The 14,224-nt window shown below is 36.5% G+C and overlaps 1 protein-coding gene across 5 annotated transcripts in view; it reads left to right on the top strand.

Annotated features, from left to right (window-relative positions):
* Nucleotides 1-14,224, top strand: part of CCSER1 (coiled-coil serine rich protein 1) — a 709,606-nt gene that overhangs the window by 340,688 nt on the left and 354,694 nt on the right. For all 5 annotated transcript variants that reach the window (XM_062637609.1, XM_062637611.1, XM_062637613.1 and 2 more), the window contains exon 8: nt 9,029-9,106. In XM_062637609.1, coding sequence (XP_062493593.1) covers nt 9,029-9,106 — 78 coding nt within the window. The remainder of the gene's footprint in view (nt 1-9,028; nt 9,107-14,224) is intronic.

Raw genomic sequence — 14,224 nt, forward strand, 5'->3', positions numbered from 1 at the left:
GATGCATCAGTTTCTTAATCAGTACAGTTTGGCCTCACCAGACTGTACAGAGCTTGGGGCTGAGAAGCTGTGTCAAATTGGAGGTTCACTGTTGTAAAACCTGAGGTGTTTTTCAGAGATGCAGTATTTGACCAGCTTCACTCTGTATCTTTTCCGTAGCAAACCAGTTGTATGGCTGCTATATCACAGCAACTACATAACGAGATTCCTTGAGTCAATTTTTTGTATGTAATTTTATATAAAATATGTGTATATGAATATATTACTATATATATGCTATATATTCTTTATATATATTAAATGTATTTTAGTACAAGGTATATATCAGCCTATATATATGGGCTGAAAGGGATGGGCATTGACTAAAAGAAGGAAGAAAGGTAGAGAAGGTGGGAAGACTTTCAGGTCCAGATGGGTAACACAATAGGAATACTGTTGGTGGTGAGATGGGTGTGGGAGTGAGAAGCACAGTGAGTAGAAGGTGCTGTGCAAGTACCCTAAAAGGTAAGAAAGAGACAACAATCTTGACATATCCTGATTTGAGCTGGTGGGAGAATTAAGTATTGGGCTAGAGAATGGAAAGGCAAGTAGAGCTAGAAATACTGTGGAGAGCTTACTGCAGTTGGGGTAGTTTCTGTTGAACCTTCTGCCAGGGTGGGAGTTGAAGTTCCTGTTGTGCCTTATCCTTCTTAATCTTTCCTTGAAGAATGAAAGCCGCTGTATGAAGGTAGAAACACAGAGCACCACCTATTTACAAAATCAAGGAATATTTGTTCTGCCTTGACCAAGTCCCCTTTGGAACCTGCTTGCTGAACCAAAAAGCAGGCTTAGCATGCTTTAAAGCTGTGTCTATGATAATCAGAATTTCTACATTTCAGGAGTTAATATATTGCCTTATGTTACACAAAGGGATTCAACTTCTTAAAATCATTAAAGAACGTTGCTGTTAAAAACACCATGAAGCAAGTTAACATGGCAAAACTTACTTTAAAAATGTTTACCTTTTATTTCTAACAGCATCATACTGAAGAAGTGCTGCAGCCAAGAAAAGCGTATTTCTAATCACCAAATTTCTGCTTTTCTTGCAGTTGGGGGGTGGGTGGAGAGAGGAGGGAAATCTGTCTTCCTTGGTTTAGCAGCAGACACGTGCAGATGTTTAGAATGTTTCCTTTAAGCTGTTATTGGAGAATTCAAGACAGTTTTGAGCATGAAGCCTGTACATCTAAACAAGTTAAAATACTCTGACAGAAGTGGTTCCATACTGAAATTGTAAAAACCCTTCTGAGTACTGATGAAGAAGTGAGAATAACTGCAGTCACAACATTTAGAAAGTGCAAAGTGGCTTGTTAAAACCTCAGTGAAATGCATAGCAATTGAAAGCACTGAATCTTTTTGAGAAACACAGAAAAATAAAACATAGCCTCACATAAAAAAAACAGTTTGAAAATCTGACAATGTTGTTCTTGGTGCTTACAAAGTAAGATAAAGGTAGAAAACAGCCAGACAATTGAGGAGGAAATTATTAATGAACATCAGTCTGGCTTCATTATGTTCAGATTTATAAAATAAATTTTAGTAATATTATGAAATATTTTCCTCATTTAGATAAAAATAATGTGGCATGGAAACTGTAGGCAGAAAACTGACCGCAGTGTTGCAAGAGGTATCACCTATATCCCTATGTGCTTATGGGCAAAAGGGTGTAATGAACAGTAAAGCATGTGTAGTGTTTTGGACATGAGTTTAGTGTATGAGAAAACGTGTACCTTAAAGAAAAACATTCATTAATAGCAAGTGCAAATAGATCTTTGTCTTGAAGGAATTGTGTCTTTCTCTTGTAGACTAAAAAAGATGTTACATAGGCTGTAAGGAGATGATGAACATCAGAGCTTTGTGGAGAACAGTTAATTGTATGAGTATGTGAGCATAGGAACTGTTTCTATGAAACTGGCACCTAAAGCCTGGCTTCAACAGTGGCCATCTGTGAATAGTTCAGAGGAACTTACAGAGCAACGTGTTTTCAGGAGCACTTTTTTCCTAACACATCGAAAGAGTTATTTCCACATATCCAGAAGCATATGAATGTATACCCTGTGTAAGTTTTTATCCTCTTTAGTATACCTGTAGGTGCATCTACTTTTTGTATTAATACCTGATCCTTTTTGGCTCCAGTGTATAGCTTGTCGCAGTATGTTTAGTTATGTAATGATGCAGAACATGTGTGGATGTGTAAGGGAGGGAGAGGAAGCAATTCTGTTATAAGATTTGAAACTTCTCAGTTTAATTAGTTGACTACTTCTTTTCAAAGTGTTTTATTTGTAAGAGCAGAAAAACAATGGATCTGTATGCAGGGAAGATGTAGGAGTCTGGGAGAGCCCAGAGACCCTTTGCTGGTAAACTCCTTTGACTGGATGCAGACATTTTCTTCCAGATTCAGGCTATGGCTGTAGTGTGGAGTCTCAGTCTGGTTACTGTTAGTGCTGCGATGCAAGCTGCGGAGAAAGAAAGTATCTTTGCTACAAGTAAGAAAAAAGCCATCGCTAAACTTGCTATATGAGATAAATGTCATATTTGCTAGAAAACTGAAAGCAGTTTGAGAAAAAAAAAAAGTATATTTTCAACCTGAAAGATCTCCTGAAGAAAAGCAATTGAAATAGGCAGCCTGCAGATTAAAATCCCAGGAGAGTACTTGGTTCTCTCAATTGACTGCTGAAAGAGCAGAAAAAGCTGACGTTATATGATATTATTAGGGAAGAATATACAATAACAAAATGTCATGGCTGGATAGTATAGTCAATGAAGTATGAAAGAAACAATAGAAACTGAGGGAGGGAGTAGAGTTTTGCTCAAGGAAATCAGTTCTCCACTGTGTTATCAACAAAGCATTTGCATCTGTGAAAGCAACCCTCTGGTTTTCAGTAGGATAAAAATACAACTGGACTTGCTTTTAATATAATGTGTCATAGTAGCGATCCCAACTCACACAGTGACAGTCGTTGATGATCTTGTGGTATTCTTCACAAAGAGATGTTAACCCCAAAGTCATTGTCCAAATTACTTTTGAAATTACATTCTGCTTGCAGATAGAAGTGAAGGTTTTTTTTTAGAGATTAACTCAAATTGAATTTGCTGTTTGGGAACATAAAAAAAAGTGGTTTTCTCCCACATTAATAGATCCTTTATCCAACCTCTGTGTATCTGACCAAGGAAACTTGTGTCTCTGTTTATTATGAGTCTCGTGAAGGAAAGCAGGGAATAAAGGCAGACTGGAAAGTTAAGCAATGAAAAATCAAGGTGAAAAAAAAGAGCGGAAAGGAGGACATATTTACTATTAAATAAATCTATTAATTATATAGTGATATAGAGAAAATGACATATGCTTATAAAAAAGACTTCTTTTTCCTCTGTGTGTACTCAATTGTAAACCAGCAACCTCTAATTCTTGAGCCCCTGTTAAGAGGCTTAGTTCAGATTTCTACTTTGTTTACATATTTTTATGTTTATTAATGTGTTCTCCTCATGCCAGCTACTAGGTGTTTTCAATGTTAGGTATTTTCATATTCCCATTTTTAGAAACTGAAAAACAATTAATAGTAATTTGTGCCTGGTACTTTGGTATTCTTACACTTCCACATTTAATATAAAGAGAGGGGGAAGATAGCTAGCTTAGCAAACTTAAATATTTCTGTAAATTAAATATAAATTGAGCAATGTGAAAATATAATCTGAGTCTAACTATTTCAAACATCATAGGCCTGAAGCAAGCCATGGACTGTCAATGTTGCTTACTGGTTATGGGCTTTATAATTAATTTAGCCTAATTAAAAGGCTAAAGGAGCATCTGTCCAGCTATTTTTCAAATTATAAACAAATAATAGTCAACAAAATATCCTTCATCCCAATTCCTCCTTGCTGAAAAAAAAAAAAATAAATTGCTGTGCAAAATATTACATTTAATGTCTTTGCTCAGAGTTCCTGAGAAGTCAGAATCTAAATTAAACATTACTGGACATACAAATGCTGTTAAGTGACAGATTTGCCCACCCATATACTAAGTGCTAGTTGAGAATCAGTAGGTAATTGAACCACTAAAAACTTGGCTATCCACACCTCATGTACTGGCATAAAAAGAGGTAGTAAGAAGCAGCTGTAATTTATGCTTCACCCCTGTGATGTGAGCTCTGATAACTCAGGTTAGATGCAAGAACTGCACAGCCTTTCAAGCTATGGGAAAAGCAAGCTCTAGGCAATGGACCAGGCAAATACTGGAAAATAGTAATTAAATGTCTCAGCTGATAATTGCCCCATTAGTAATAATAATTAAGTATGCCTATTGATAAAAGGCACATGAAATAGCTTTATAAATAACCATCTGGATTGTATTCTAAACACATTTTAAAGAATCACTTCCATTCTTAATGGGATTGGGGATGTTGGGGGAAATTAGTCAAGCCTGGTGGTAGGTGAAGGCTCATTTCATTGTCTACACTTTTATCTTATCATTACTAATTTTTAATAGTAATTTTATTTGCAGGAAGAGCAAAAACTCTTCATGACTTTAAGTAATACAGAAACTGCAGAAGCCACTCTAGAAGCACAAAGGGGAGCATTGCACACTCTGGATATAAATGGAGTGCTTGGACTTGTGAGTTCTTAATTTCTATCTTTGTTTTTAACAGCACTTCATAGCTTTGGGCAAATCATTCCCCCTTCTTTTTTACTTTAATTGATAAAGTGGGATAATAATATTTAAGCACAATATTTCATAAAGATGTTATACAGACCCATTAATAACTCCATTTGCAGGTCTTAGATTACCTTCAGTATATCAAAATGTCACTACAGAGCTTGCTGACTGCCCATATTTAATTTCCTAGTTCTACTCCACTTCTAGGTTATAAAATGATACTCAGTGGCATCACGTATGGTACAACTAGAACTATCACCCTGAAAGTCCGTTCAACACTCATCCACTGCTCCTTAGAAGCTATAAAGGACACAGATTATCTTTTCTTCAGTTATTATAAAGATTTATTTGATCTGAAGCTCAAATATACAGTGGAGGTTTTCTCTGTCAGTAGTAACTTCTTAGATCAATAAATTGTGATGCTGATCTCCAAAGAAGTCAACTATCATTGCAGTTTTTACCCTTGTTGAAAAGCAGTGGTAACAAATTAAATTGGCTTCTGTCAGTGAATTATATACAGTGGATGGTCTGTATTTTATGGTACAGTTAACAAAGATTGATACATAGGCTGCTTCATAGAGAAGATCAGATTAAAGACAAGGGTTTTGTAGTGAAAAAAAATACAATTTACGAGGTAAAGTGAGTATGTTTTTGTTTAAAGAACAGTTGCTGAAGACTGGAAGATGACTTGTTTTCAAAGGAGCGTGGTTTTAACAGTGCACATTTATATATACTTGATCTTCTGTATTGCAGGAAAAACACTGACTACATTCTCTAACCTGCTGTTAGGCAATTTACATCACTATGTAGGCTTATGAAACATTCTGTTTTGAGGTGGGTATAGCAAGTGGAAGAAAACAAGAGAAAACCAAGCCTGTGACTACTTTAAAACAGCTTCAGAAAGAGCTGCTTTCTCTTTCATGCAGCAAAAATGGTGGCAATATGTCCTCAAGAAGGATCCTGATCCTGGATCCCCAAATAGGATGCAGAAGTGGGAAAACTTTTCTCTTAGACTTTGTTTTCTTCCTTTGCCTTGATATCCAGAAATTTCCTGAAATTCATCACATTTTTAACATTGTTCTCTAGGGTTAAATGATCAGCACCGTCTAGAATGATGCCATGATACCCATCCAGTTGCACAAAGAGGATGATGTACATTTATGCTTATCAGCTCTAGAAATCAGAAGAAAACTGGAGCATTGATCATTGTAATTGTGTGACAGCTATCAGAGAAGTTCTAATAATGCCCATTTTCTGATTGTAACAGCCTGCACCAAATTAAAAAATGCCAAAAAGCACAGAAAGAAAAGGTCACAGGGTTGTTTTCTACATGAACAAGATGTTTTCTAAACTGTTGTTCTGAGAAATGCTTGAATTGCTTGGTATTCAGACATTTTAAAAATGGAGTTTAGGTGATTAAAGCTTTGCAAATTCTCTGCCCTCCAGAACACTCAGAGGTTTCCTGCAATATAGGAAAAAGGCTCAGTCTACAAAACGCAGCTGTGGTATCACTATGCAGCAGAAATACTTTTTAAATGTTATACTTCCACAGCAAAGTACTGCAAAATTAGGAGATGTCCTGATTTACCTAATTTTGCCAAATATATATATCATTATGATACAAATTATGTTTAACATCTACTATGACTTAAAAGATATGATTATAGCCTAATGGTGTAGCATCTTCTGGTTAATCTATAACTAAAATCTGTCAGCTTTAAGCCAGTCTAAGCGTGGCTGCTTTTATGAGAACAGGCTCATCAAATAAACAGGCAACATCAAATAAAAAGTCCTCATTGGACTCACAGTGATAGGTTTTTTTTGTATGTATATATTTTTTGTATGTGTCTTTTGTATGTGAAGTGTGATCATGACAAATACCTTAGGGATGGTAAATTTAGGTGGAAGGTGTGATGTTATTTGTAATTGTTTTTACGTCCCTTCAGGAGAGCAAGCTGACAACATCTCTAAAAGCAGTGATTAGTTTGGAAAGGTTTTTTTTTTTAATAGCTCAAGAAACAACCCTTTTGGTACTGTCTCACTCAGTTCTCCACTATAATAAACTGTATTAGTGCCACTGGATTTAATTAATTTACACTGGCAGAGAACCTGCTCTGCATTCTTTAGAGAGGAAAATTACTGAAGTTGTTGGAGGGAGCACTGATGCTATACGTACATGGACAGCTGTAGCCAGACACAGGCTCTTCTGCCAGTGCTCCTATCTGGCCAGACTCAAACCATTTGCAGAAGCTATATAGTCATGGTGCTCCTGCTAATATAGCCCACCTCTCAGCAGCCTTTCTAGTTCAGGCACAGTGCCACATCATTGTGGCATCCAGACCTGAGCTGGCTTGTGTTCAGTCATCAAAGAAAACTGGATGTTTTTCTGAGGCCATCATGTGGCTGAGCCTTGAGGCATTTTGTTAAAAGCATCTTCGGCATCCTCAGGGCTGTTTGACCTTTCTTAGAGTCCAGCTATCACTGAAGAATTTCCAGCTCGTGTAGCATACAGGTACCAATCCACTTTGCAGGTTTTCATACTGAGAGTGTTTCAATGCTTAAAAGATTGGACTACCTTCCTACACACTTCTAAGTGCAAATTAGGGTGCTTGATTTGGTTTGGAAAGCAGTTACTTGATTTCACCACCCCCCTTTAGGGTTTTTCTGTACTGTGTAAATTAAAAGACGAATTGTCCTCAGCTGAACTGTTGGCTTTTAAGGCAGAACATTCTTACAGACAAGGTCTCCAGTTTTGTCTGCACTTTGAGTTTAATCTAAAAGAGTTATATTTCACTTCCTTTAGGTAAATATCAACCAGTTTCCTTAATGATCCAGTGCAGGAATCAGTCTTAAAATTTGTTATGTTTGTAAATGCTAGAGTAATGGCTTCAACAAAGATAGTGGCTTTCTGACATGTTATAATCTCTCCTATTCCTCAGCTACTTTCTGTGTTCCATGGGTTATAAACTACCTGTACCTTTCTTTCTCCTTGGAAATAATTACCATGCCCCCTTCCTTTCTCTTTTACTTACATCTCTTTCGCTTAGCAAGTAACTTGTTGTTTCTTTCAGATATGGTGTAACTGATACATATCTGATTAAACTCTGTGGTTTTCTCAGTAGGTGTTAACTTTGAAGTCTGTGTCCTCTACTTGAGACTTGACATAGGGATTTTGTAAAAATTTCATCTGTTTTAATCCTGTACCAGTTGGTTCAATAAAATATGATATCTCTGCTTAAAAATCTGCTGAATGACCTGTTAGAACTTCATGGTTGGAGCAGTGTTCTTCACTTCCAGAATCTGGACTTCTTGGAGATGTCAAAATAGATTTATAGTGATATGAAACAGACAGCTGAGTAGTTAATTGCAGAAGTTCAATTCATTAAATCCTTCTGCACTGCAACGCCATAGTGTGAAAAGGAAATTGATTTCTAACCCATGTAAAATTTTTATTTTTTTTTATATTCTCTCTTACATTATTTCTGGTTTATTGTTGTTATTTTTGTTGGCAGATATTTTTCGTTTTAGCACTTAAGGACTTATTTCTTAAGATTTATCATATATTCTGGTTTTCCTCATAACAATTTTTGGTGCATTTTTTTAATCCAGATTTTGTTCTTCTATTATTATTACAATTCCAAATTATTAAGATTTTCCACACACCTTTTTTGATGTCTGTCACATCTGTAAAAATAATGACCATACTAACTAATATATTACTGAAATATTACCTGAAAAAAGAGACCAATCTTTCAAGCATTTTGACCGAATAGGTCCATTGAAATATGCTAACTAATTTTCAATATTAACTTTGCAGTTCACTGTTTCTTTTCATATATTAGTGTTCATTTATAAGATATATTGACTCACGTGAAAGTGATATTTTTTTCAAACTTTGATACAAATACTTTCTTTCAGTGTATTGCTTTCCTGTTAAATATGGCTCCTAATTTTACTACTGGGACATCCCCATAATAATAAAAATGCTAATTAAACCAAAATTGTATACCATAGTTGTTCATATGAACAAATTTTTTGTGTGATCAGTTAACCTCTTGTATTACTCTTTTGTAAGACACAGTATGTTATTTTTGCATATGTTTCAGTCTTTGAATGGGGAGCTCATTTAAAATAAAGAAAATGTAAAATACTTAGCCATTAGTGGAATATTTTTACTAATTAAAGGTAAATGCTGTACAGATTGCAGTTGTTTTGCCAATCTAATTCTGTTGGATTTTCAGTGTTCGTTTTGAGCTTTTTTTTTTTGTTTAATCCCAAAATGTAAAACGATGTCTGCAGAACTTGATTGGAAATGCAAACCGCTGTGTGCTTTTCTTTCAGAGTACAGACATGAGTCCAGCTAGTAGCACCACCTCACTCCCTGTTAGCCCTCTTCCTGAGGAGCCATTATTTTTCAAGGTACAGTTCATTAATTTCATAGTAAACACTGTATATGAATTTTGGCTTATTGTATTATCTGCTTTACTATAAAGTGTTATTGTTACTGCTTCCTGTTCTTAAATTATAGATATTCTTTTATGTATATATATAAATGGAATTTTCAAGACATACCTAGAATAAAATGTCATTGGTTTTGAGGGTATATTTTTTCCAGCAAACCAGTGCTCTAAACCATTATTTATAAGACTGTGTTTGATACTTTTTGCTGCGTACATTCCTGTATATGTGTGTACATCATTTTTCATCAACAGTTTTATCACTATATTTCATTTCAAGTACATGTTTTAATGAAACAGTGATTAGTTACCGCAAAAATGCAGGACACATTAAATTTACATCATGAAACAGTTTTGGCATAAGCCACAGGCCTTTCACTTTTTTAATAATGATGGGACAATAGATACAACTTGGTAAATTTTGTGCTGTGAGGAATAAGTAGCTCTATGTCACTTTTTCACCTGACTTCATGGTATTCAGCCCTGGTACACAGAATAGGCTTAGACACAGGCTGACTCTTGGAAGAGGTCTCCTGGAGCTTTTCAGGTATTTGGAGCTGCAACTGCAAGTAAAGTCATCTTGCCAGTTGTTTGCTGAGAGAAGGAAGAGGGAATTGGTTTTTCAGCACTGTTGTCTCAAACATGTCATAATATGGACAGTTACACTCACAGGAACATCCCTCTTAAAATTTCCCCTTTCCCCAGTAAGTATCCATGTGCTGTGTGAGTAGCTTGGGTTGCAATTTCAGTCACTTAGTGATGATGCCGAGTTAAAGCTGAGGAAGTAGAACTAATGAAGGTCAATGACGCAAAGTTGCGTCTCTCCTGCACAAACCTCTTGTGCAGGAAATACCAGCTTATCAGACCTGCCCAACCCCTTAAAAATTTTTTTTTTTTTTTTTTTTTTTTTGTTTCTTTTTCCCATATTTTGTATGTCTGAGCAAGAGTTACATCCTACAGTTCATAGCCGGCTAGCTAGCCAGCTGATTCCTGCTATTAGAATGTTAAGGACTGTGCTTGTTCAGTGGTTTCCCTGGTGGAGGTACAGATGGGTATATCCACAGTCAGCTATTCAGTGATTCTTCTTTCTCTTTGGAGGTTTAAATTTTTCAAGACCCCTACCTCACAGTTAGATTTGGCTGAAATGGAGCAATGCTGTGCCAAGATACTAAAGCAAACGTCTTTTTTTTTAACTTGGGAAACCACGTTAAATGCACATTGAAATTTATTCAACATCGTAAGTCAGATTTGGTAGTTATTGTTTCTTCCTGTACCTGGGAAACCACTAAGATATGTCACATACAAAGAAATGGGCTGCTCAGCTCAGATGAAATTGTAAGAGGCAAGGAAGTAAAATACTTACAATAAACTCTCATGCTTAAATTCTCAGCTGAGGTATCCAAACACTGCTCTGTTTGCATCAGGAGCACTCTGGCAAATACACTCTCGTGTATTTGGTTTTGCCCTTACTTATTTTTAAAGGAAATGTTCCTTCTATAGCTCAAAATGGGTTGTAAATGACTTCTTTGACGTGGAATAGTTGTTCTAATAAAAAGAAATGAAGGTATTTCTTCATATTAAAAGTCTCCTTCCTTTATATTTTACAGTAGAAAATGATACAAGAAAAAAATAGGCAGAAAGCATTATTTAATCTTTCATTTTCATTCAATTTTCAAAACAGAAAGTATTTTCTATTGGAATTCAAGCAAAATGGAAGCTAGAGCAGGAAGTCAAATAGATCTCACAGCCAATGCCCTTAAGTAGAAATAAAAGTAATATAAAATGTAGCTGTTACTGTTATTTCTTCCTGACTCACTCTAAGAGACAGCAATATTGTTCCAGTAGTAATGTGAATGACTGGTTTTACAAGCCATAACTCTCCAAATACTGTCAATCTATAATACTAGCATTTGATGATGGGATGATGCATTTCCCTTAGCAACATGATAATAACCTTTCCTGCCTTCTTGCTGTAGAAATGAAGATTGAAAAAGAAATTCTATTCTGTGGTTTGGAAAAAAAAGGTGTAACGAAGCAGAGCAGTATAAATGCTCTGTCTCCTTGGTGTAGTCTGTCTCAGAGCTAGTGAGCTTTTATATTAGACTGTGAAATGAAACCAAGCCCCTGTTCTCAATCATACGTGGGTTTATACCAAGGGGGAGAACTGTCCTTTCTTGGATTTTATTAATTCGTCTTCAAGAAAGTCTGCATTTCTGCATAAAGAGAGAACGCAAATTCTGTCATCATAGTCATATTACATCCAACTTTACCACAGCAGATGCCTGTCATTTTCAATCCCATAGGATATGTGCTCTATAAATATAAAAGAGAATCTAAGCTTATTCAAAAACACTTTAAGATTTTGAGTTTAATCTAAGGAAAGTTGGTAGCAAGATTCCCTTGGGAGTGCTTGCATGTTGCATCTCAGCTTTGGTAACACTAAACTCAGCTACCATTTTCACTATGCATTGTGCATAGTGTGACATGGATCATTGCTAGGAAATCATCTGAGGTGTCATAGTTTAAGACCTGCCAGTAACTCAGCACAATGCGGCCATGTGCTCACCCCCCCTGTGCCTTTCCACTCTCTGGGCGGGATGAGGAGGAGATTTGGAAGAATGTGAACACCAGAAGTTTAGATAAGAACAGTCCAATAACTGAAGTACAATACAATATTAACACTACTACTAATGTTAATACTACTAATAATAATAGGGAAATGACAAGGAAAGAGATATCAAACTAAAAGGGGGAGGGGAAAAAAAACCACAAAAACCCAAAACAACAATCAGCAGTGATGCATAGTACAATTGCTCACCACCCAGCCTGACCTGAGCAGCAATTGGTTCCTTCTGCGTGATTCCCCCCAGTACTGGCCATGACGTGCTGTGGTATGGAATACCCCTTTGGCTAGTTTGGGTCAGAGGTCCTGTCTCTGCTTCCTCCTGGCTTCTTGTGCCCCTCTTCACTGGCAGAGCATGAGAGACTGAAAAGTCCTTGATCAGAGTAAGCGCTACTGAGCAACAACTAAAACACTGGTGTGTTATTAATATTGTTCTTGGACTAAAGCCAAAACACCAGCTACTGGGAAGGAAATTGACTCTATTCCAGCTGAAACCAGGACATAAGGCCATAGTCAGGCATATTTGGAGCAAAGTTTTTTCCAGTAGAGCAAGAGATACTCCACCTGAGTCCATGGTATACCATTATTTTAACGGAATCATTATGTTTTATTTGTGTGAAGACAGTACATTTAGAGGAGTGTCAGTGATACCTAGCAAAAGGAATAGAAAACCTTAGTAAGAAATAACGGTAGCCAACTCTCATGTGATTTAACCCAGAAAAGCAAACCAGTAAACCTGAGAAAATGAAAACATAAATGTATTATTAATGCCATTCAGCAAACTTTGCTCTGTAAGTGTTGTAAATAGTGAAATACCAATGGAATTTGGTTTTGCTTGTGGAAAGAGCAACTTTGCACAGTAGCCAGAAGTACAACCAATTTTTCATGTTGCTTCACATTGCCTTCTCCCTGTGGAGTTAGCAACACACGTGCATTCAGAGCAATCTTCCCCATCCTTGTTCTTCAGAAGCTTAACAAATTCCTATTCAGGCACGTATGCAGACAGTGCATGTTCGAAAAGCTTTTCTAAGGCAATTTTTGACAATACACTCATAGGCATTTCTTTTTAGTGAGGGTTGTCTTTAAATCAAATTCTAGTTCTCAATCCTCTGCTGTTTTCCATGGTTAAAGATATTTTAAAGAGCAAGATCTTTTCCTGTACAATGGGAAAAGTTTACTACTCGTCTCGCAAAAGAATATCATCTCTGCTGGGGGTTTTGCACTTTAACTTTTCTATAGGGAATGTCTTCATTTGAACAGTTTGTCCTTCTGTCCCTGTGTAATATTTCTTGAGGAATTAGAGACTTATCTTGGAGAAAAAAGTTATGTCATAGCTGAAAAAATGCAGAATTATGAATCCGAAATACAACAGAGCAGAACAGTATTTGTCATGCAACCTTAACTCAAGTGTTATTCCACGGTATAACAGCAAAACTGTAGCTGGCTCAAATGTGAGTGACTTCATTATGAAAACTTATCATGCTCCTAAGCTGTAATTAAAAATAATCTTGCCTTTTATTTTGAAGATAAGTAAAGGTGGGGGTATTTCTGAAAGGTCAACTTACTAAGCAGTATCTCATCATTTTTTTAGAACCTGTTTCTTTCTCCTACTCATTACACTGTGCTTTATTGCAATAGTATTTTAGTATTTTTTAAATTATTCTAAAATACTGTGATGGATACTTTTAAGAGGGAATCTATGACAGCCATTTAGTAAATACGATATCTAATACTACCTAATATCCTGGGTTCAGCTGTAGCAGTAATTCTTTCCTTCTTAGTAGCTGGTGCAGTGCTGTGTTTTTTGACTTTTGGTCTGTGAACAACGCTGATAACACTGATGCTTTTAGTTGTTGCTAAGTAATATTTACTCTGATCAAGGACTTTCTCAGTCTTATGCTCTGCCAGTGAGGAGGGGCACAAAAAGCCAGGAGGAAGCAGAGACAGGACCCCTGACCCAAACTAACCAAAGAGTTATTCCTTACCACAGCACATCATGCCCAGTATATAACCTGGGGGATTTACCCAGAAGAGCTTGATCGCTGCTTGGGTTGGGCTGGGTATCGGTTGGTGGGTGATAAGTGGTTGTATTCTCTTACCCTGTTAATTTCCCTTATCATTAGTGGTAGCAGCAGTGGTTTGTGTTATACCTTAGTTACTGGACTGTTCTTATCTCAACCCGTGGGAGTTACATACTTTCTGTTCTCCTCCCCATCCCTCTCAGAGTTGGGGGAGGAAAAACAGGGGGGAGTGAGTGAGTGGCTGCATGGTTCTGAGTTACTGGCTGGGCTTGAACCACGACAAATAATTATTCATTATCTGTTATAATGAGCACCAGTCTCACTGGTTATTAACCACAACCAAGTTGTAAGTAGTAACCATAATTGGTATTTATTATAGTGATATTTAATTGCATTTCAATTCTGTTATTAATCTCAACCATGCTTTACTAATTGG

This window comes from Pezoporus occidentalis, unplaced genomic scaffold, assembly GCF_034315485.1.
Source record: "Pezoporus occidentalis ecotype Australia unplaced genomic scaffold, CSIRO_AGI_Poc_V1 ctg53, whole genome shotgun sequence".
NCBI lineage: Eukaryota > Metazoa > Chordata > Aves > Psittaciformes > Psittacidae > Pezoporus > Pezoporus occidentalis.